Source organism: Odontesthes bonariensis, chromosome 19, assembly GCF_027942865.1.
Source record: "Odontesthes bonariensis isolate fOdoBon6 chromosome 19, fOdoBon6.hap1, whole genome shotgun sequence".
In the NCBI taxonomy this organism is placed as follows: domain Eukaryota; kingdom Metazoa; phylum Chordata; class Actinopteri; order Atheriniformes; family Atherinopsidae; genus Odontesthes; species Odontesthes bonariensis.
Window position 1 is genome coordinate 21,559,917 of NC_134524.1, and position 22,659 is coordinate 21,582,575.

General features: G+C 41.3%; 1 protein-coding gene across 1 annotated transcript in view; it reads right to left on the reverse strand.

Moving 5' to 3' along the window:
• Positions 1-1,592: 1,592 nt before the first annotated feature.
• The window catches only part of htr2cl1 (5-hydroxytryptamine (serotonin) receptor 2C, G protein-coupled-like 1), a 186,687-nt gene continuing 165,620 nt past the window's right edge, over positions 1,593-22,659 (reverse strand). Inside the window, exons 6-10 of the mRNA XM_075451399.1 lie at positions 20,620-20,820; positions 12,709-12,872; positions 12,462-12,615; positions 9,632-9,867; positions 1,593-7,324 (exon numbers count right to left, since the gene is read on the reverse strand). Coding sequence (XP_075307514.1) covers positions 6,752-7,324; positions 9,632-9,867; positions 12,462-12,615; positions 12,709-12,872; positions 20,620-20,820 — 1,328 coding nt within the window. The 3' untranslated portion in view covers positions 1,593-6,751. The remainder of the gene's footprint in view (positions 7,325-9,631; positions 9,868-12,461; positions 12,616-12,708; positions 12,873-20,619; positions 20,821-22,659) is intronic.

Below are 22,659 nucleotides of genomic sequence, written 5' to 3' on the forward strand. Positions count from 1 at the left end.
ATGAATAGATTTTGTAAGTGAAAAATCTTGCCAATATTTTAATTTATGCCAGGACACTGGACAACCCCAAAAAAGGCAAACAAGACACACGTTAACTTGGCAACATGCATGCAAATCATGGCGATTAGCAAAGAGAACATAGAAGTGTTCAGTAGATAAACAGTAGATATCTTTACGTCTGTATCAGTAGATAAACTCCGGTCTTTAGGGTCAGTAACTGGTAAAACCGAGGTTGAACGGTCGGTTTTACAGTTTAGAATTCTTTTAAATCTACGGCACGTCATTCTGTGTTAAGAAATCCCAGAACCTCGCACGCTGCTGCTATTCCCCACCTCCACCACTAGGCGACAGTGTGGCGTCACGTTTAAAAACTGACGTCGTCTTCAGGTTGTCCTTCCTCCGCGTCTGTCGCTGTCCTCGGTGCTGATTCCATTGACACCGTATACACTTCCAGTCACTGTCCGCGGTGCTGACCCCATTGAGACGTCACCCGAGGGAATTCCAGCGGGAAGTAGGCCTATCTCAGGACTTACACACAAATTGAATGAGATATTTTCCTGTAAATATACGATACCACAAAGGTTTTTTTCGCAGGTGAAAATTCCCATGAGAAATAATTGATTCCTGTTCTAATTTTCCACATGAAAGTAATATCAAGTAAAAAGGCAAATAGCAGGTCTGTGAACTCACCCATCACCCAGCTCTCCTCTGGCTGAATTATTATTTTAATAAGGTGTGCAAAATGAGTCCACTTTTATTTCTATCTGTATTGGTGCAGCTGGACTTACTCAATCTGTTTTCCATCGGGACAACCTGATTTAACGAACCACAGGAATATTACCGGCAATTTTGAGGGGCATAAAGGGGGCAACTAATGGTAAACTGAATATCTCTCATATTCTATAGAACAGAACTGCTGTGAGTGTGAAATAGTTTTAAGCTTCTACCTGAAACATGGAAATGAGATTTTTTTTCCCCTGGATTTTTAAAGTCTAAGACAAAGCATACACTCAAAAAAAAAACATCAACGGTTTCATGAGTCTTATCTTTTGTAACGTTTCGTGACAGTTTACTGTTGAATGTATGCATTAGGTTACTCTGGTGGCATCTTGTGGCTCAATGTGGCAACTGCCAGGAGAGTTGACACAGCACGCCCGCTTTTGAAAGCTCCAGTGCAAAATCTGACAAAGACTTTATGAACCTTTAACAATAACAAGGTGGAACCACAGAAAAGGGGTGGGGTGGTTTCTGGTGGACCTTTTGCAATTAAAGTTACAACATATAAGCACAGGAGTGGCTCAAAAGCTCAAAAAATTATGTGACACTTTATTCCAGAGTAATCTGCAAAAATATTGTGTAGTAGCACTCTAAACGTATCAAACGCAGCAACATACATGATTAAAAAGGTATAAATTATCGATGTAATTGTATGGGTATGTAACTCACATCGTAAGGGAGGTTCCTCTATGGCTCACTGGGTCAGATTCAGAAAGATTTACAGCAGAGTTAGGCACAGGAGAGAATTATCCGTGCACAGGACATAGCTTATGATATTTAATGGTGCTGAAATATATCGAAAAAGTTCCCTTCCATTGACTAGATGGGCTGCTGTGTGATTAATATACATATTAGACAACTGTCCACACATTAGAGTTATATTTTAATAAATAAATTGCAGCATCAGACACAAAAATATATGTACATTTTGTGGATGATGACATAATCATTGTAGAAACTCAAAAAAAATGTGTCACATTCACAATTCAAATGGTTTAGAAAATGGCCACCGCTTAAAAGAAGAAGGTTGAACACATGAAAAGTTTGCTCACCCTCGTGGGTCGGAGACAAACCACTCGGCTGGTTTGTGTCAATGCAAACCAGCTTGAAAGGGAGCCGAGGCTTGGGTTTCAAGAGTCCGAGTTTAATGACAAGAAGGCTCATCGAGGAATTAGAGGTTTTCAGATTCTCAAACAACCTGTTGCTCCAGCTGTTCTTTTAGCTGCTTAGGGACAGAGTTGCATGCTGGACGGCTAGGTGAGACGGCTACAAGATGATGAATCCAGACGATGGAGATTTTTAAGTCTCTTGGAAAGTTTGTTGCTGGTGCAATTGAAAGGTCAAAACATTGTGGCATTAGTCAATTTCAGCTGAAAAACAAAATTAAATCTTGTTACTTTTTCCAGTTGGTTCTTATTCATCATTTAGGGGGAAACACCGCAGAAACCTCTAGATTTTCGAACATTCTTTGACACTGATATGTATGATTAGTGAATCACAATTTGACTTTCCTGCTGACAGTTCCATGAAAGCAGCAGATTAGCTTAATTTAGCTAACCTTCTGAACTAAGCTAAGCTTTACTTCCCTTTACAGCCTTGTCTTTCCATTGCATTCTCCTCTGTGCTATGCTAAGCTAAGCTAAGTCTAAGCTAGGCAGGTTAGCTTGCTCATGTTAGCACCCTGACCTAAATTTGGACTTCAAATTCAATTCTTGGCAAAAGGAAAAAAAAAAGAAAAAGAAACTAAGTGTGTTCCTATGACGTCAAACCATTGCTTGCATTCAGAGGAGAACGGAATTAAAAGCCCAAAAATAGAGCCCCTCAAATGCCCCTTCAAAGAAAGCCTGTCAATAAACAGCTGCACATACCAGACCTGCATCAAATTACCAATTGACATCCGTCCACCTACTTCTTCAAAGTGATTGCTTTCATCCATCTGGTCCCAAATTCGTTCGCTGTGCTGGACACAATCGATAAATGCCTGAAAGTCAATCTCAGGTAGTAATCTGAGTCAAGCCTGGTACACACAGGTGCACTGCAAACATGTTGTTATTAAACTACAACACACTGAGTCCACTGGCCTGGCTGTAGCACTTTGCTTCCTCCTCACTCTCCGGGTCAAACATCTGTCAAAATCATCTGTTTTCCATGTTTTCAAAGTGTGGTTGTGCTATTTTGCAAGTTGATGGAGAAAATGGATGTAGGACTGTATTTAGTAGACTGCTTTTTTTTGTTCTTTCTTCCCTACTCATGTCTTTTGAGTGTTGATGAGAAAACATAAAATCTGAGAGGGTCAGGAAGAATCTTTTTAAAAATTCAAACATGCATGATATTTGCAAGGCCATTGAGGCTGGTTTGCCATTTTTAGCTCATGAAAACTTCTTGCTGTGTGGAGAGGAAAGTGATGCCAAAACTCCCGCTTTGTAAGTCCATAGCAGATAGAAAAAAGAGAAACGATAATGCAGAATGACAGTACCATTGGGTAAGTACTTAATTAACACCTCTTATAGCGAGTACTCTAGCTTGTAACTACTTTTGTATACAGCTAAGACTCTGTCAGTTGCTGTCTGTGGGATTTTATTTCCCCATTCTTCCCGCAAAGAGCTTCTAGTTCTGCAAAATTTTGTTCATGGATGGCGCTTTTGACATCTGTTCGAATGTTCGGGCTGGGGGAACCTTCAGCGGACGACTCTTGAGGTAGTCCATTGTGGATTTTGAGTTGTGTTTTTTCTTTTTTAAACTAGCGCATAGTGTTGGTTTCCAGAGTTTGCTGGAATATATTCTTCAAGCAGAACAATTGTGCCCCCAACTTTAATTTTTTTCTAAATCTTGATGAAGGTATTTTGCGATCGGACAGGGGGTTTTTGATTCTAAACTCCAACAGTCCTCATCCCTGCCAGCTACCTGTTCTTTATTGCACCACAGAGTGAACAGCTACCAGAGTTTGTGAAAGACAGAAGTTTGCATCTGCTGGAATTTCCTCATTACTGTGAACAAGTCATGTAGATCTGATAAAAGTAATTAAGGTCTTACACCAATGATGGTTCAAGTTTCCTTTTTCTTTATTTTCCACGATAAAGTGACAAACTGGCTCCTGTGCAGCATTATAGTCTAAGAGGTCAAATTCTTCACGAGACAATATAATTTGATCTCTTAAATCTTAAATCAGTGTTGAATCTTTTGTGTGGCAGAGAGTCACCGGGATCTCAGCTGATGGAGATGCTATGTGGAGGAGCCACATGTACAGGTGCCTGTATAGGTTCGGGAAGCAGATGTCCTCTCAGGTGACCCTGAACCATCTCTTTAGCTATAGGCCTGGACTACTGAAGGACCCCCCTGTTATATGCAATGTCTCACTTTGCTCTCTTTACTTTTTACTCTCTATGAATACATACAGGCCATTTTTGTTGCCCTTACCTTTGATTTGCTCTCCTTTTTTTCCTCCATCCCATAGCAGGTGTTCCCGGCCTGTTGTTTCTTTGTTTGTTGCTCTTTCCTGTCCTCTAACCCCCCACCGACTGAGACACAGGACCACCCTTCTTGAGTCTGGGTCTGCTGGTTCAACTGCTAAAAGGGAGTTTTCTTCTTCACTGTCGCCCGCCAAAGATGTTTAAGACAGGGGATTGAATTAAACTTAAACTGAATGCAATCTGTTGCTTTCCTTAGGCTATTTTTTTTTTTTTTTTTAAATAAATGGGCATTATATGAATACAGCTATGATGAATTTGGCTTATTAGAATTGAATTGGACAACAATGAATGATTAATTATGATTCAAAGTCATTGGATTTATTTTTTCTCCGTTCAAAATGCCTTGAAATGACACATCGTTAAATGGCACTGTATAAATAAAGCGCAGTTCAAACCGAATGGCCCATTTGTTGCAATCAAATGGTGTTTGGTCTTTGAGAGTCTTCATTTTAAAAACCAACCGGGATGCTCTGTTCATTTGATTAACTTCTTGAATTATTCATTTCTGACTAAAGTTGCTCAATATGCAAGGGAATTAGCATTCCCTCCTCTCTTTGTTGGCTTTTCCTGACCGGTCTGAGCAAATTTGGCCAGCAGCATCATAGAAAATCCTGCAGCTGAGGGATTTTTGCAGAGAAATGGCACTGATCTAATGACTGGACTTGACTTCAAATGCTGACTTCTTTCAAAAGTAAATGACTCACAAGTTCTTTTTCATCTGTGCTTCACAGATGACTTGAATATTAAACAGTCGAAATGTATTCTTGGAGATGATGTGAATATTCTGACGTGCAATCTGATGATTAATGTATCGTAAGAAGAGATGCAGCGTCGCAGTAATAAATCACATCTGATAGTGTGTTCCTCCCTGTATGGACAACTGTTGATCTGATCTGCATCAAACCGGGGCTGGTGTGTTTCTGAGTGAGCATGGAGTTGAGTTCTGATGTTCTGATAAGAGGGTGACTTCATTTCGGAGGTCTTGTCCTGCAGGTCAGAAGGTCATTGTCCTCGTATTCTAAATAACAGTCATTAATTCGATTTGGTTACTTCTTTTTTCACTGAAAACATGTGAAGTCAAATATATTTAAGCGCACGGTCAGTTTTAAATATCTGATTCATGGAGCCAGCATGTACAATGGAATTTAATAGCAGGTTTCTGTCTTGCTTGTGCCTTTCTTGAACTGTGGCTGTGTACTAATTAACTTGATCTGTTCCCATGTTTAGCTTGTTTAAAGACGACTGAATCATGGAGAAGACAGGGGAAGATTCTACAAAATATGAAGGCGAATGGATGAAGTTCATGACTTCTAGCATGGCTGATGACAAAAAAAAGTTCACATCTTTCGTCCCTAATAAAGACAACATCTTAAGAATAGTTGTGCGCTCTGTTAAAAACTTCTCCCCTTTTATTTTAAACTCTGCCGATGAATTTCCGTAAAAACCTCTGGAAGTTGAGTTAAATGATCTCGAAAGTGCTTGTAATGGACAATCGAAGCAGTAGCCAAACGCAGGCATACCCACATCCTGCAGGTTTTAGATGTTTCCCTGCTTCAACATACATGATTCAGATGAAATGGATCTCTTCAAAGGATTGTTAAGTTCTGCACAAGCCTGCTTCTGACGCATTGATCTGAATCAGGTGTGTTGACGCAGGGAAACATATAAACCCTGCAGGACAGTGGCCCTCAAGGACCGGATGCAGGTATCCCTGGCCTTACTGCTTTTTAACCAAGAAGACCTCTGTGGCCACCAGATGGCACTGTGAGTCCACTAGAGACCAGCAGTACATTCCTTCATCTCGGTCCTTTCATGTAAACCTTGAGAAAGTTTCCTCAAAAGTATTTTTCTCCTTTTTGTCGTCCGAGTAGTTGGAATATACACATGCTGAAAAGGTTCATTCAGAAGGAATTCAAGACCGCTGCCATCAAGCCTGACGGCACAAATGATATTTTTTGGTTGAGTTTGCTTTGTGAAGAGCTCAGACTGCATTTTCGACTTATTGTGAAGGCTCGGCGAAGTCATGTCCCAGATGACTTGGCGGTCGATCCTTGACTCCGTAACCTGCATCAGTGGGACTCCACGAGGGTCCGTTTGACTTCATGCCAGGTTAGGAATAAGTTGGGTCTTCACTAGCTGTTTCACTTCCTCCCGGTTTCAGCCGACACCTCGATCCCCATGAAGTTCACCACATTCAGTGACTGATGAGCACATTTACATACACATAAAGGCCTGACTGACCCCTACATTTCCTAGTCGTGTCGTGAAAACCAACATTTTGGAAACAAAATGAAAACAAACCCATCGGAGAGATCCAACGTTTTCACCATCTGCTCTCTTTCCAAATGGACATAAGTGGTGCACTTCTGTGTGGAGATGAAGCTCTTCACAGGAGTCCCCACTACAGGTGCACAGCCAAAACTGCTGCAAAGGCTGCAGTCTGCAAGCGCCAGCCTGTCAATGATCTACTCAGCCTGATTAAAAAAGAGGATGCGAGCATGCAGTCACACGCTGCTTGTGTGTTCTCTGGAGGCAGGGCCGTAGCTAATGAGCGACAGCTCCTTCTCCTGCTCTGTTTCTGGTTCAGTTTCGGAAAGCATGCCGACGTTGTGGCATTCAGTCAGGCTCTGTGGCACTAATCCGATTTGCGTGCCATCGTCGGTCGTGTCCTCTGGGTCCACCGTTAGCCGACCATTACCCCCCCTGCTGCCATTGCGACAGTTACTGTTGCGGTCCACCCCTGCTTTCCCGTGACTGCCTGGGAGAAGAGGGGTCGCGGAATGCGAAGGGCACTGTGGAGGCACCAGGAGGGTTTTGCAGCCCTGTCCAGCCGCGTTGGCCCCGACTTTGTACTGGCACCTGATGTAGCTGGAGAAGGCTCTCCTGTAGGTCTTATTAAAGAGGGTGTAGACCAGGGGGTTGACTCCAGAGGAGATGTAGCCCACCCAGACGAAGACGTTGAGGAGGTCGTTCAGCAGGGACTCATTGCAGGAGCCGCGGCACAGCACAAAGGTGACGTTGGTGATGAAGAAGGGACACCACATGATGAGGAAGAGGAAGAAGACAATTCCCAGAACCTGAAGGAAAAAAAAGCGAAAGAAATAGAAGAGGAAAATGTACAAAAATAAGGAAATCAAGAAGGAAAAAGACGAATTACGAAGACGAGTTTAAAGCTTTCTTTTTTCGTTTTCTCAAACTGCAGGCGCCATAAAGTTTGTAGGTTGATGTTTTTTCCATCCTTTTAATTGCACCACTTCTACTGTCATTTAAATCTTTCATATAGGTATAAAAAAGTTTTGGGTTTCATCCAAGACTAATTTGGAGCCGCTGCTGAGTACTGTGTTACTCCGGCGGCACTCCAAGTTTTTTTTTAAAGCTGCTCAAAGTGTCTGGTGGCTGGATTTCATAACCTGAGACATGAACTCAGGTAAATATTTCAGAGAAGACATTTGAAATGTGCCGAAAGGAAATGTCTCCATCAGAGAAACTCACCCGTCCTGGTGCTCAAAAAGAGACAAATTAAGATATATTCAGTCACAGCCACAACTTCACAGTATAAAAGAAAATCAAATGAATGCAGTGTCTATTTTTTTTTTAAGGATTTTTATCATCTTGATTCACAGCAGACATTGCTCAATGGAAGCAAGACACTTACTTAATCATTTTATTTTCATACAAACAATGGCTCAGCTGACTCAACATTACTGTGCAACATAATGTTGGTGACAATATGCAGAGTTTGGGTTAATTCATGTTAGCATATTGGTACCTGTGTGCATGGCTCACAATCAAACACAGAGTGAAGAATTTTGGGTAACTAACTAACGTAGACAGGCTTGAGGCTGTCCTAAATACAACATTCAGAGATATCCCTATGCAGCGGTTGAATGTTGATTGGATGAAAGTTCACTTAAATTTTAGAGGGGATGATCCCAACAAATTTTATCACAAAAGGGACGAAGATTGAAAAAGAATAACCAGCAGAGGAGCGTGTGTAAAACGATCTTAAATATTCTTAAAAACTTTAGTTTCACTCCGTCACAAACATATCTTTTCCCACTTTGACTTCTGTCTCTCCAGGAGACAGAGCAAAGCTAAAGGACCAACAACAGCACCAACACGAGTAGCCTACATCTCAGATTGCTCCACATATTTTTTGAGCCTGCAACCAAGTTGCAGCAAAATGCCAAAACAGGTAGACGTGTGTTTGCAGAACTGTGCAAAGCGTGAACACAAAATGTATGTGCTGCCATAAATGAGCCCTTAGGGACTTATTACCAGCTGTGAAGTTCCTTTTAGCTTAATGGAACATGGTTTGTTTTATACATTCATCGATCAGCTCCACCTTTGTCTCTCCAGTCTGAAGGACGTTGTTTCAGAATTATTTTGACTTGTTCAGATTTAACTCAATAAACCTAAACTGTGCTGCCATGTTTTTTTTTCTTTTAGAGAGAACAGGCTTTCTTCCTGAAACCCTTCCAAGCAATCCATACTTGTTCAGTCTTATTATAACCGTACTGTCTTGAGCTTGATCATTTAACATGCTAACTGAGGCCTGTAGAGTCTGAGATGTAGCTCATGTTTTCTGTTTTTCTCTGAGCATTGTGTGGTCTGATCTTGGGGTGAACTTGCTGGAATGTCCACTTCTGAGAAGATTAGTAAGTGTCGTAAATGATGTTCACTTGAGAATAATCTTTATCATTGTAGATGAGGGAATCGATACTGTTTGGAAAGGGTCTTATAACTCTTCCCAGATTGATGGGGAGCAACAATTGCTCCTCTAAGATCAGTGCCGAACAGTCTTTCCTTCTTCGTATTGTGTTAACACACACCTGAATGTTCCAAACCAGCAAACTGACAGAACTTCTTCTTAGGTACCATAGAAGCAGTAAGAGTGTACTTAGTTTTTCCCAAATTGCTGGTACAGTTTGGCTTAGTTTTTGTTTAAATTGATAAAGAAATGTGTGTTATGTCATATGTATTTATCCACCTGATACTGTATTAGCCTAATACTGACCAGATGATGTTTTTCTTGTCTTATGTCCAGATATATTAAACCTTAAAAATGATAAAGGGTGTACTTTTGTTTTTTACAAGAATGCATATGAATATAATATGTCAAATATTCATAATTAATGTTAATTTGGTTTACAAATATTATGATAAAAATATTAATTTAATAAATCTATGAAAACAGAACTCAATATGACTAAATAAAATGTAACATTTTAATTTAAGAATGATGACAAAACGTGTAAAGCAAAAGCAAAATCGTATCATATTAGATGTGTATTTAAATATATACAGCTGCCAGCTGTTACCATTTACAAATGTTCTGAAATAAGCAACAAGCGGTCTGGCTTAGGTCCAGTTTTTATTCTCACCTTTGAGGCCCGCCGCTCATTTTTTATGGCCTGCATCATCCCCCGTCGCCCATGACAACCTGACGTGTCAGTCCGACCTGGCCCTGCGGCCGGAGAGCTGAGCTGCGATGCCGCTTCAGAGCTGGGAATGATGCTGATGCTGTCTGAAGCAGTGGCGCTGAGCAGGATGCCGGGCTCTGCGCCTTGCAGGCAGCTCAGGGTGTTTCGCCTGCTCTGTTGGGGTGGGGGCTTTAACTCTTCGGGAGACAAATCAATAATCCGTAAAGCTAAAAGGTTTGCAGATTCAAGAAGAAAACTTTTCTTTTGCTAAAACTCAAGACAAACTAACTGTGTAACATGTAGATTGTATCTATAAATTTATTATAACCAGTTGAGAATTTCAATACTGCCTTAAAAGCCAACAACATTACTTGACTGTAAGAACCATGCCACATTTTCTAAAAGCACGGCTGCTGATAGAGAGAAGAAGAGAAGTCTAAATATGTGTCGACGTTTTATTTAAAATTTTCTGTCTGGAATGGCTACAGGATAAGATGGCAATGGGGGAAGACTGCCACATCGTGCAGTTTGATCTCCAAACGGGAGCAAGCTCCGCGCATGTGTGGGGAAAAACTGATAGGATCAGATTGCTGCTGTTGGAGAAATCTTTTTTTTATTGTACAGTTGCCCCCTTCCGCGTCACACATCTTCCAATGATATCTTAGTAACCACAAAGTAAAAGCACTCCTTTTTTTTCCCAGACATAGGCAGAGACAAATGGCTTTTTCGTGCCTAAACACTGAAAAATTCCATCGAGGAATGTTGCAAAAAGGTTTAAATATACACTTGATGGATGCATACTTTATGACATGCTAAAATATTGATGCTAAAGCTGCACGTAAGCAGAAAAGTCAGCATCTTTGCCACCTAGCGATAAATGCGGAAGACATGCAATCAGAGTCACTTTACTCTTGTTCAGTATAGAGATGCAAGATCAGACAGTTGACGTAATCTTTGTGCTTACATAACCTGCTTAGATTCCATATAGGTCCCAAAATAGTACTTTTCATTTTGTAAGATGACCATGCTTCTAAAATTGTAGACACACCATACCAGTGTCACTGAACACAGATTGTTGTGTAGCATCCACAGACATAATTCATAATGGATAGAAATTGTATTAACTGTTAGAGTTATCTGTTTCTTTTACCACCAAGGGTTTCACACTACATGCCACATTCTTCCATTCCCACACCCATTAATACTGGACTTTTTAGTGTTCACATTCTTACGGTTAAATGCACCGGGGAGGACAATGTGGCGTTCAGTGTTTTACCCAAGGACAAATCGGCATGTGGACTGAGGAAGCCAGAGTTCAAACCACCGGCCTTCGCTGTATCGCTAAGCCACAGCTGCGCCATGTCTTCATCACCAATTAGTGGATAAACTGATCCGGACAGACCACCTTCTCTGAGTGCAAGCTCCTTTGAGATGGAATGAGTGAAACGGAATGCTGCCCTGTGGTCTGACAAATTAAAAACTGAAATATTTATCGGTAATCAAGAAACGCTTGCGACCTGCAGGCTAAAAAAAGGGAAGGGACCATCCAGTTTGCTTTCCGAATCCAGTTTAAAGCCAGGTCCATTTGGGGCTGTATTAATGCAAATATCATATGTACTTTGTACATCTCTGAAGAAAATCCTTAATGAGTAGGACTGCTCATTTTTTCATAAATCCAGGTATTTACATGGATATTGCTTTTATAGTTGCTGCCGACCTTGAAGTTTTTACTGACCGGTCACGTCGCGGTGAAACTTCCCCGATAAGACCAGTACTGGGCTCACCAAAAAAAAGGGTTGGGGAGTGCTCAAAGAACAAAGAAAGCTGAACCTCCAAACTTCCCAGATACCCATCTGATGGGATCGGATAGCACACAAGGGAATCACGACTTTATCAGTCGGGACTGGAAAAATGTTGAAACCACAGCAACCATTCTCCACAGTCCTAAAAGGCTGAGAGCGTTGGTAAAAGAAAAGGTGGTGCAACACTGTTGGCTCAAAAGGGAAAATGAGCATACATTAAAAGAATTTCTCACATTTAAAATTTTATGAACCATCTCTGTACCATTCTCATTGAAATATAAGCATTTTTTTTTTTTGTAAATCTTGCCATTCAATTCTAATTTACACTTTACACGGTGTCAAACTCTTTTGGAAACGATGGGCTGGGGATGTGAGTGTTTGACTACTTCCCACCGTCTTTGCTACTGTGCTGGAGTCCTGGAGCTCTGTACCACAGTCACAAATGAGTCAACTTTCTGATGCGAAAGAATCCAGCATGACTTATGCACAGTCACAATGGATGTTCTAATTGTGACCTAACTAGTAATCCCCCAAACTAAAGCAATAAGGCTAAAGGAAATTGAAAAGGCTAAAATGATTGCAGACACACCACCATGCAATGGCACAATGCCACCTGTGCATAGTTACAGTTGCTGTCAAGGTGTGGATTTAGTAGAAATTAGGGATTATTTTTTTTAAAGAAATGGGTTGATACATAGTATCATAAGATTATTATGAATTGATAAGATGTATAGGGTTGTTTATGTAAGTAGTGTTATAGGATTCATAGCTGGAAGATGACATGGAAAGAAAAAAATGGGTTGTGTGGACTCAGCATAGTAGTTTGTGCTAAGCTGCCTTAGAAGCCTATTCCATTATTAAAATGGAAATGAAGTTGGAATGAAATTTACTTAATTTTCTCAAGGGTTGGAAAAACAAAGTCACGAGTCTACCGTGTGGGTTTTTTTTAAAAGCAGATTTCAGCTGCTGGAATCCAAATCTGTGCTTACCTTGCGAGTCTGGAGGAGCAAGTTTATTGAGCTGAGAAAGTTGGAATGCGCTTGGAGGAGGCTGCAGCGTGCTTGATATCACTGGTGTGTTCAAAGGCTGCTGGGAAGAAGCCTTTGCTTCACACAGGAAGACTGTAGCCTGCCTCTGGAGCACCTGCAGAGGAGAGGAACGTTAAGGACATCTTTACAGGACACATGTTCAGCTGGAAAAACAACCACAAGCACAGACCTACACATGAAAGATTACCTGTATGGTGAGGCAGTATGTTACCACCATGATGACCAGCGGTATGAAGAAGGCCACAAAAGAACCAACCAGCATAAAGCGCTCCTCATTGAGGACACAACTGCCGTTGACAAAGACCTTGTCCTCATTGTGCAGGCCGATCACTGGAATAGGCATTGACACACCTAGACGGGTTAAAAAAAAAAAAAAAAAAGGGAGTAGCTGTAAAATTTTATTTTGAAAAGTTCTGATTATTAACAGACTAAAGGCCTCAGTATGCTTCTCCGTCGCTATCCATCAGCTCTCCGTCCTTTCGAAATTCTCCGCCGGGCTGTCGGATACGCAAGGCCATTCACCTCCCCATCAGTAGGCGTCGCTACATTAAACGACCCAATCTAGCGACGTCTATCGTGAAAGTCGTTGATTGATTGTTAACCTTCCGGCTCCGTTCCACTCCTCACACTGAACGATGGCGACCGAGAGAGAAAGACTGTTGTTGGAGTTGGAGCTTGTTGAAATTGAAATGCAAATAATTTTGACCAAATGTTGACCGGCACACAGTAAACTCTTTCAGAAATGGCGCTGTTGTTGTTCTGAGAGGAAGGCGGTCTCCGCGAGTCTCCATCGCCTCGACAGATAAATAGGAATTTTGGCCGACGCACGCTAGTGACGGAGAGCGTCTCCAGGAGGGTCTCCGTTGACGGAGAGGGCTCTCCGTCGGTGACCATAAATCAGCCTTTAGGTTCAAGCTTCTGGAAATGAAAACACAGACTTCCTATGTAAAAAACTTTACGTCAGCACAACTTGGGACTCTGTTTTCCCTTTCGGAGTCATTGAATGGTTTGTCAGAATGTTCCCAAGGCAAACCGAAAGTCCGTGGCCACACCAAATTCCTCCCACACTCGAGTTCTAGCTTCAGCAACCACTAACGCTGCAGTCCTTTTAGCCACTTGGTACCTGTCGGCTGCTTCGGGTCCCTTCAACCAGGGACAACCAAGCCTGAAAGGCTTCCTTCTTCAGCTTGACAGCTTCCCTCACCACTGGCGTTCACCAGCAGGTTCTCTAGTTACTGTTACGACAGGCACCAACAACCTTCAGGCCACAGCACTTGGAAGTCGCATCCACAATGGAGGTTCTGAACACGGTCCATTCAGAAGCCATGTCCCTGACCTCTCCCAGTAGTGAGAAAAATTCCATTGCTGCTCCAGGAGTTTGGTTCCAGAGCCCACACTGTGTGTAGAGGTGAGCCCAACTATATCTAGTTGGTACTGCTCCACCTCACACACCAGCTCAGGTTTTTTCCCTGACAGCGAAGGGACATTTCACATCCCAAGAGCCATTTTGCAACACCAGGGATCTGCACCCCAAGGCCCCCATCTTCATCTGCCACCCAGCTCGCAATGTACCCAACCTCGAATTTTCTCTCCGCAAGTGGTTGGCTTCCCGTTGCTTTCTTCAGGCTGAATCAGGCAGGTGTGTGCCCCGCTTTCCCTTTCCTGGGTGAGGTGGCTTTTCTCAACTGGTGCTGTTCCACCGAGATCTTTGAATCGCTCTTTGTCTGACCCTTGCCCTGAGACCAATTTACCATGGGAGACCCCACCACTGCCTATCGCCCCTGGCAACACAGCTCTCTGGATCATGGGGAAACTCAAATCCCTCAACCATGTTAAGGTGGCAATTCTACAAGTTCGCCCCAATATAGCAGGTTATGTATCATCATATCTTTTAATGTTTTTCATGGGAGACTTTTATAACCACAAAGGCCTTAAAAAGTTAACAATGCTTTAAAACTAAAGCTTCAACAGCTTTTTTTGTACCGCAGCATTACTTGAAATGCTATGCTAGGTAATTGTTACATCATTTGGCAGTTTGGCTATGAATCTTCATTCCACTGTTCAGTCAGTTTTATAGAAACAATCTGACCTAGATTTTAGTAGTTTCTATTCTATTATTTCAAAGCTATGTTTATGTGCTTGTTTGTCACTAATTTGATGGCAAATTATATCTTGTTTTACTTGGTTCAGTTAAAAAAAAGCCACGTCCACACCTTGCTAAGTTGAAAAGTTTATTTTGGGACAGTTAGCCCACTTGTTGATGCTTTTACTTTGGCATTTCGTTTCAATGAACTTGGAAGGAGGGTTCAGTTTAAACTGCTGTAAGTTGAGGAGTTAAGTGAAAGAAAACAAACAAAAAGCAAGTCTTTCTCCAGAATGAGAATCTAAAAGAAAATAGCTAGAACTAGTCCTCTTCATCAGTCTAATGACGTAGAGAACCCCGTAAAGATTTTTTTGGCCATTTTTTTCCCCCTCCCATTAATACTGAACAAAAACCGCTTATGCGTGATTTCAAAGTTAGATTAGCTATTTTATGCTTACGGGGAAAGAGTCATTACCTTAGAAGAGAGCTACTTTCAAATAAAGAACATAAAACATTGTGAGAAAATGTAATATCATCTCCCCGAGCCTACCCCAAAACACATTTGTTGGTTTGTGCACAAGGCTGTGAAGTCTCTATTTTTATGATAATGAAAGCAAATAATCATAATTCATTGCAGAATAACACATTAGGCGTGTAATGAGAGCTACGCCTGTAATAAATCAACATGCTATTAGTGCTCTTAAAATCTATTATGTTCATAGAGGTGCTTTGGTGCTGTGAGAGGACGCAGCTGATAAAAGGATGAAGTGAGAACAAGCCTTTCAAGGCTGAGCTGATTTTCTGACCTATGATGATTATACTGACTAATGCTCTTCTTTTATTACAGGCTTTTCTGTTGAAAGTGTCTGCTGACCTGAGGACCGAGACTCTGAGGAGAGAAAAAGCTCCTGATTTAAAGCTCCTGAAAATAAGAGCACCACTGTAGGACCTTTCAGTTTTATCTGAACTGCATTATGTCCGAAGTGTGGGCCGGTGTAAGCGCAAGGTACATAATATCTCTGCTGCTCTGCTACTGCCCAGGCCATCATCAGAATGCAATTTGGAACACTGTCAGCTTCCCAAATGCAATTGTTACAACTGACTGCACACACGCACACAAACCCCTCCAAGAAGTATGATTCGTTTGCATTACGAGAAAACATTTTTCTTCTGTAATGGCCGAAACGACCTGTGAATACAATTAGATCGGACAAATGAGGCTTTCCAGTGACCTGATCTAAATCACGATCTATTCATCCTGTCTCAAATAGTATGTAGGGGAGAATTTAAGCTATTAGTTCTCACAAAGTGCTCATCCCATCCATGAAAAGCCTCCATTGAGTCAGATAAAAGTTTTGAAGTAAATGTTCTTTCCTTTGTTTTGGTCTTATCCAAAGGTGGCAATGTTATACTTGTGTGTGTGACAAAGACCCTGTAAATCTGTAAGAAAATGTTTTGTTGTTGTATGTGTTAATGTGGTGAGTATGTTGTAGCCATCCTGGCCTTTGTCTCATGCTGTTACAGTTTCTCAGATAGTTATGCAGACAGATGACTGTAAGTTCCATTTTGGTTGCCGAACAGGTGCTATGAACCGGATGAGAGTTAGTTACCAGCTAGTAATAATAAACTGTTAAACCAGACGTGTCCATACTACGGTCAGGAGGAAAGAAATCTGAAACGGTAACACAAGCTTAAAGATGGAAAGCAGGAGGATAAAAAACAAAAGTAACCTTTTATCAAGCGTGAAATCTGCAAAATATAAAATGTGCTTAATTGTTGTAGATATACAAATCACTACAACACTGTATAAAACACAACAGCAAAACAAAGCAACAACAAAATCACCAAAAAAAGAATTGTTGCCTGAAATGTTCTCTTACAGTTCTAAGACCTTTTGTCTGACACCTGGCAAACTCAATTACCTTGTGCATTTCAAGTTCGTCACAAAAGAGGAAAGTATAGTGTCAAGATTGGTACGTGAGAGTCAATGCTTCAGGCCTTGTGGATTTGAGGAGTGACAAGGGACAGACGTAGCATCAAAACTAGTCCAAAAAGGCAAAAAGAAGCATTAAATCATGGTGAGTTAAGACATCCTCAATTGGATTTTTCATTGCTTATCCTTCACCATTGATTGCTGTAAGCCTTCTCAGCCCTCACTCATTACAGAGTGTTGTGGTGCTCCATCTCTTGAGGGTTTCAATGAAATGCCAAAAAGGAAAAAACAGATATTTAATTTGATTCAAAAGTAGCTGACAAACAAAGACTTGTAAAATTTTATTGAGACTAAAGATTTGCTTTCAAACTACTAATTTCTTCAGAAAACCGGATGCCTGCACATGATTGGACACATACTTACCTGTATTGTACTTGTGTAACTGTAAGATTCTTCTGAAGAGTGGTTTAAAAGTCTTAAGCTTCCCCACTTTTCTTTACATTTCACTTCCAAAGACCCAATTTGTTTTTTTTTTGACGACCTATGAATATTTCAAGTATCAAAAAGGCATCCAACACCAGGGATGAACCAGTGCTGTGTCTATACAGAACAGACAGTCTAGCAAAGAACCAATTTTAAATTGTATCTTTAGGCACTTTGCTACTAGCAGCTTCTCTAAAAAAAACATGTTCCCATTTCATTGGTTGTATATACAATAAAATACCAAATAACACAGTTTGACAACAACAAGGTGATTCTTAAAGAGCTTCAATTGATCCATCTACTGTTTACTCAAGACTCATCAGAAATGGTCTCAATGGAAGGACTGCCGTCAAAAAAACATTCTTAAAGAAGGGGAATAGAGAAAAGGCTGAGGTATGCCAAATGATAACTGGAGTGAGAATCAGTGGCAGCAGGTCTTATGGAGGGATGAATCCTCCCCGAGCCCAGACCTCAACATTATGCGGGATCATCCTGACAGAGAACAGAACAAAAGGCAGCCAACATCCAAAGAAGAGCTTTGGAATGTCCTTCAAGAAGCCTGGAGAACTATTCCTGAAGACTACTGAAATGACAAGAAAGCTGGTCTAAGAGGGTTTCAGGCTGTGTTGAAGATTAAAGGTGCTCATACCAAATATTTCAAAATATTAAATTGTACAAACTCTATTTCATGCAACAGAGGAACTATGAAGTGGTTTGGACTGCTTACCATTGAGAATGGCTGTTACATTATTTTAACATTCCTGTGTGTGGTGTGGTGTTTTAACAACCTGAGCTAGTCTACTGCATGACTTATAATGAGATATTGCCTTAAAGACTGATCAGAGTCAACTTTCTCGGGTCAAATGACATATGAGGAACAAAGGCATTTGAGAATAAAACTGCCAGTAGAGTATTTTTCTCCCATTTTGATATGTTGGTAGTCTGAGCTCAGTTTACTGAGTATGCTAGTGTGAGCTCTCCGGCTCAGTCCTAAATGCTCTTTCATAGGGTATTAAAGGGATAGTTCGTCTCTTTTTACATGAAGCTGTATGACATCCCATATTAGCAATATCATTTATTAAATTTGGCTTGCCCCCCGCTGCGTCCTGTGAGCCGAGTTCCGGCCTTGTTTTGGTGTTGACGAAGGTAGTCCGGCTAGTTGGCTGGGGCCACAAAAATAAAGCGTCTTGCTTCTCAAAACAATATGCGTTCAAAAGGGAAATACATTTGCATCACAAAATCATTCATCCAGAAAAAGTCAGACCTCACAATCGCTTGTCGCTATTTTCTCTCTACCTTCATATCAATGCGTGCTGTGTAGACCGTGCAGACCGAAGTGCAGACCGAGCAGTCCCCTGCTTCCGAGCAGGAAACATCGTAACAGGCGCGGCTATCGGCAGGTGGCAGCACGCAGTGATACGAAGAGAGAGAAAATAGCGCCAAGCGATTGTGAGGTCTGACTTTTTCTGGTTGAACGATTTTGTGATGCAAATGTAATACTCTTTTGAACGCATATCGTTTTGAGAAGCAAAACGCTTTATTTTTGTGGCCCCAGCCAACTAGCCGGACTACCTTCGTCAACACCAAAACGAGGCTGGAACTCGGCTCACAGGACGCAGCGGGGGTAAGTCAAATTCAATAAATGATATTGCTAGTATGGGATGTCACACAGCTTCATGTCAAAAGAGGCGAACTATCCCTTTAACATGCTTCAAGATTAATTGTAATTCGTGTCCAGATTCTCATTAACATAGTCGTGCAAAGCTTTACCACCAAAGGCAGGCATGGAGTGCTTTTTTAAAAGCATTTCACAGACATGTCACAAAAGACAAAATGGAAATAATATGTTTCCATTCGGTGTTTAATCACTGGGGAAAGATTGAGCATTTTATCTGAGCCAACAGAATAGTACAGATTTGCTCTTTTAAAAGAAACCTTTTGTCAATCTAAAAATGACATGCAATGATATACAATCTAATGATGAGTAAAACATCTTTTTAAATATACAATTTCCGATACAATTATATGTTTCTCTTTTGTTCAATGTATTCACATGTATTAAGTCTCATATAGGATCCCATTAGCACATATGCATTTCTCCTGGATGGTCCTTGTGACTTTACAAGCTGCACCAATTTATCCTAAGGGGGGTTTTCATGAACGAATGCAACGACTTTCCATGGAACCATTTTAACTGTAAGGTCAGAAGACATAATTATATTCTCAGGCAATCTGTATGTGTGTATTAATGTGTTTATGTGTGTGTATGTGGTGAGAGACGGAAGCCCTGCAGGGCCTTAAAGGGCAAGAAATGACATCAATCGAAACTAGAGGTCAGAGAGAGCAAGACAGCACTGAGAGAAGAGTTTTAAAAGTCATCGGATACCCGCAGAGCAAGACACAAGAGCGCACACATAGTAGAGAAAATTGTGAGGGAAATTACTCTAACAAGGGGAGAGGAAAGGGAGGGATTGAGGGGTGGCATTGTGGAAAACGTCGCCTATTGTTCGTGTCAGGTTGAAACAGAAAAGAAGCTTAAAACCTTTATTTATTTGGAAAATTTGCTATGAGGTAGCAATGTCCTTGCCACTTTAGCAAAGCCGTTGCTAGTCTACTCTTGTCTCCCAAAATATGTAAAAGATATCATAGCAACCACTGAATATTATTCAAAGGATTCAAAGGCAAAGGATTTACATAAACATGTTGGGATATTTCTCCCTCTCAAAAGGGAACCAAAGGAAGTATTTCAAAAGCCACGAGTTAATGTTTGGCCGAGTTCACATCTATAGGTTGTTTGATGTTTTGCTCTTGGGGTAATATAGCTTCAGTTAAACAAGCTCAGTGGTCATAACACCTAAAGAAAAATTTCAGAAAGTATTAGGGTGAGCTGAAATCTTGCACACGAGCAGTTGAAGTAAGATTAATCCAGGTTTATAGTGAATAGGAGAGCAAATCCTATCAAAAATGTGCCGACTCAGAGAAGTTGCTACACAGGTAAATAATCATTTGAGAGCAATACTAAGTGCTCTCTAAATTATACTCCATTAGATTCTAAATCGTTTCCTGGTGCCTGGAAACCAAGCCACTGTATTTCCACAATAACTTGAGGCAGAGAAAGCCCAAACTGGAGCTTAAAAATGGTCAATAGTGCAGAAAGATTTGTACATCCATACACAATGCAAATCAATAACTGCCAAACTCCACCTGCTAAGGATAAGCATAAGCTTTGTTTTCATCCAGTGGTTCAGTGAAATGACAAGTTGAGCCTCTCTTATGTCTCAGAGGAACTGCATGCTGTAAGTTTTAATCAGTAGAACTCAGACAAACAGAAGAAACGAAGCTGTTTGCCACAGTGTCACAGTGAGATTGAAAGTTAGGAGTGTGTCCAGAATCAATAGACTTCTTTCTCCTGACAGCGTGAATGTAAACAACACAATCATGCAAATGTGGCCAGTATTGATTCTGAGTAATCTAGTGGATTATGCTGCCGGTGAGAATTTTTGTTTGAAAGTCACTCTTGTCTTGGATTAATCCCGTTAAACTTGACTGTGTGTGCAGAATCAGAACACATTTAATGACGGACATTGACGGAGGCTGACCTATGGATATGGTCCAGACGGCAGCGATCTTCATCATGGCTTTGGTTCTGGAGTTGAAGCGGCTGTGCTCTATGGGGTTGCGGATGGCGACGTATCGATCCAGGGAGATGGCGCAGAGGTGCATGATCGAGGCCGTGGAGAACAACACGTCCAGGTAGATCCAGATCGGGCATAGGGCGCTTGGGAGAGGCCAAGCATAGTCTGAAAGAACGACAGCAGAGAGCACGACTAGTTATTATGCGGTTTTGGTAGTCAGATGAAAACTCTTATACACCTGAACTGGTCCCCTTGCTTCAGTGTATGCTGCTCTCTTTGACAGCAGCGGTCTCATTATAGTCAGTCTGTTCCGAGGGGCCTGGGTGAGTGAATGTCATCAGTGTTAACATACGGTGAAGGCTAAAGATGCTGCATTGATTGGTTGACCTATCATTAATTAATCATAGTACATCACAGCACAGGGAACAGCACGTTTTACATGCACTAAATTTATGAAGCTGCCATAAGAAATCAAAGGCGATAGTTTGATACCAGAGTCTGCGTGTTTTACTGTTTTTTAACTGTTATTATAGTCAGGCGAATTTGGTAAAAACCTTTACGTGGAAGATTTCAGAATAGCTGTTAAGTAAAGGTCATTTTCAGGCTCTACCCGGCCTCCTGCCCAATGACAGCTGGGATAGGCTCATGCCCCCCCTGCGACCCTAAATTGGACATAAGCAGGCATAGAAAATGGACGGATGGATGAAGATAATTTGTTGGTTGATAAAAGATATTCTGCTGTAGAAATGCAACACTGTGCTTTAGATCATGTCTCAGAAAGACATTAATGGTAGTCTATATTCCTGTCACTGCAAATTGATGCTTTGCTGCGTCTGAACCCACACTTTACGGAACTGTTGTAATTATCCAGTGGATTTACAACAGCACGTCATCATATTTCATCATAGTGTAAGTTAAATCTACACCTCTTACATGTAAAATTACTGTTGTCAGTTAATGGTTGTAATTTATGTATGAGTATGAGAACAGTATTTCAGTATTTCCTAACTCACTGACACCGTGGGCGGCTGTGACTCAGCACACAGAGTAGGTCATCCAGTGGCCGGAAGATTTGTGGTTCCCCGGTCCTTATGATGAATGGTAAAAGGTAAACGGACTGTACTAATATGGTGCTAGTCTAGCTGAACACCCAAAGGGCTTTTACGCTGCAGGCCTCATTCACGCATTCACACACACTCATACAGCATGTCTTGGCCCTTTTCTCTATCACATACATTCCCACACCACAATGCCCCACATATCTATATCAGAGGTTCTGTGTGAATGTGTATGGGAATGAGTAAACGTGGCTTGTGTAAAAGTGTAAAAATGCTTTGATTGGTCAACAACACTTGATAGGTGCTATATGTAGCCAGGTGGAAAAAGGTGACTATATGTTTAAGCCACCGGTCTCCATTAGGGAGTCCCACCGTTGGGTGTGGTGTTTGGGTAGCGGTCCGGAAGAATACCCGGATGTGAGACGCCATATTGTTTACAACAACACGGACATGTGGGTTTGGCCACATGTGGGAGTGGATTTTAAGGTAAAATGTGTTCCTAAGTGCAACAAGTGGCATGAAATAATAGCTATAAGACTGTTAGAAATAACTCATGACCATGTTTTTGTTAAGTATTTTGTAGTGATGCCTCTGTATTTTGCTGATGCATAGCGGATTCACGGGACCGAGTCTGTTTCCCATAACAGCGTAGAGCCTCGTGTCTGCCGTGTCTTGGGTTGTCAGTATATTCACACATTCAATGATGGTTTGTTAATGTCTGTGAATGTAAGATGTTTAACTGTGAATTTGTGCGCCGTTCGTTTTACAGTGATCAGCCATTGCAGTTATTCTGCACTCTTAGTATACGAATACAAACGAAATATGACTTTCACCAATTTTTCTGTTCAGAATAAAGACCCCAAAATAAGATTTTTGTGTCCTGAGCCCATTTAGCCAGGCTACATATAGAAATGCAGTCCATTACGGCATTTATTGTGATTGATGT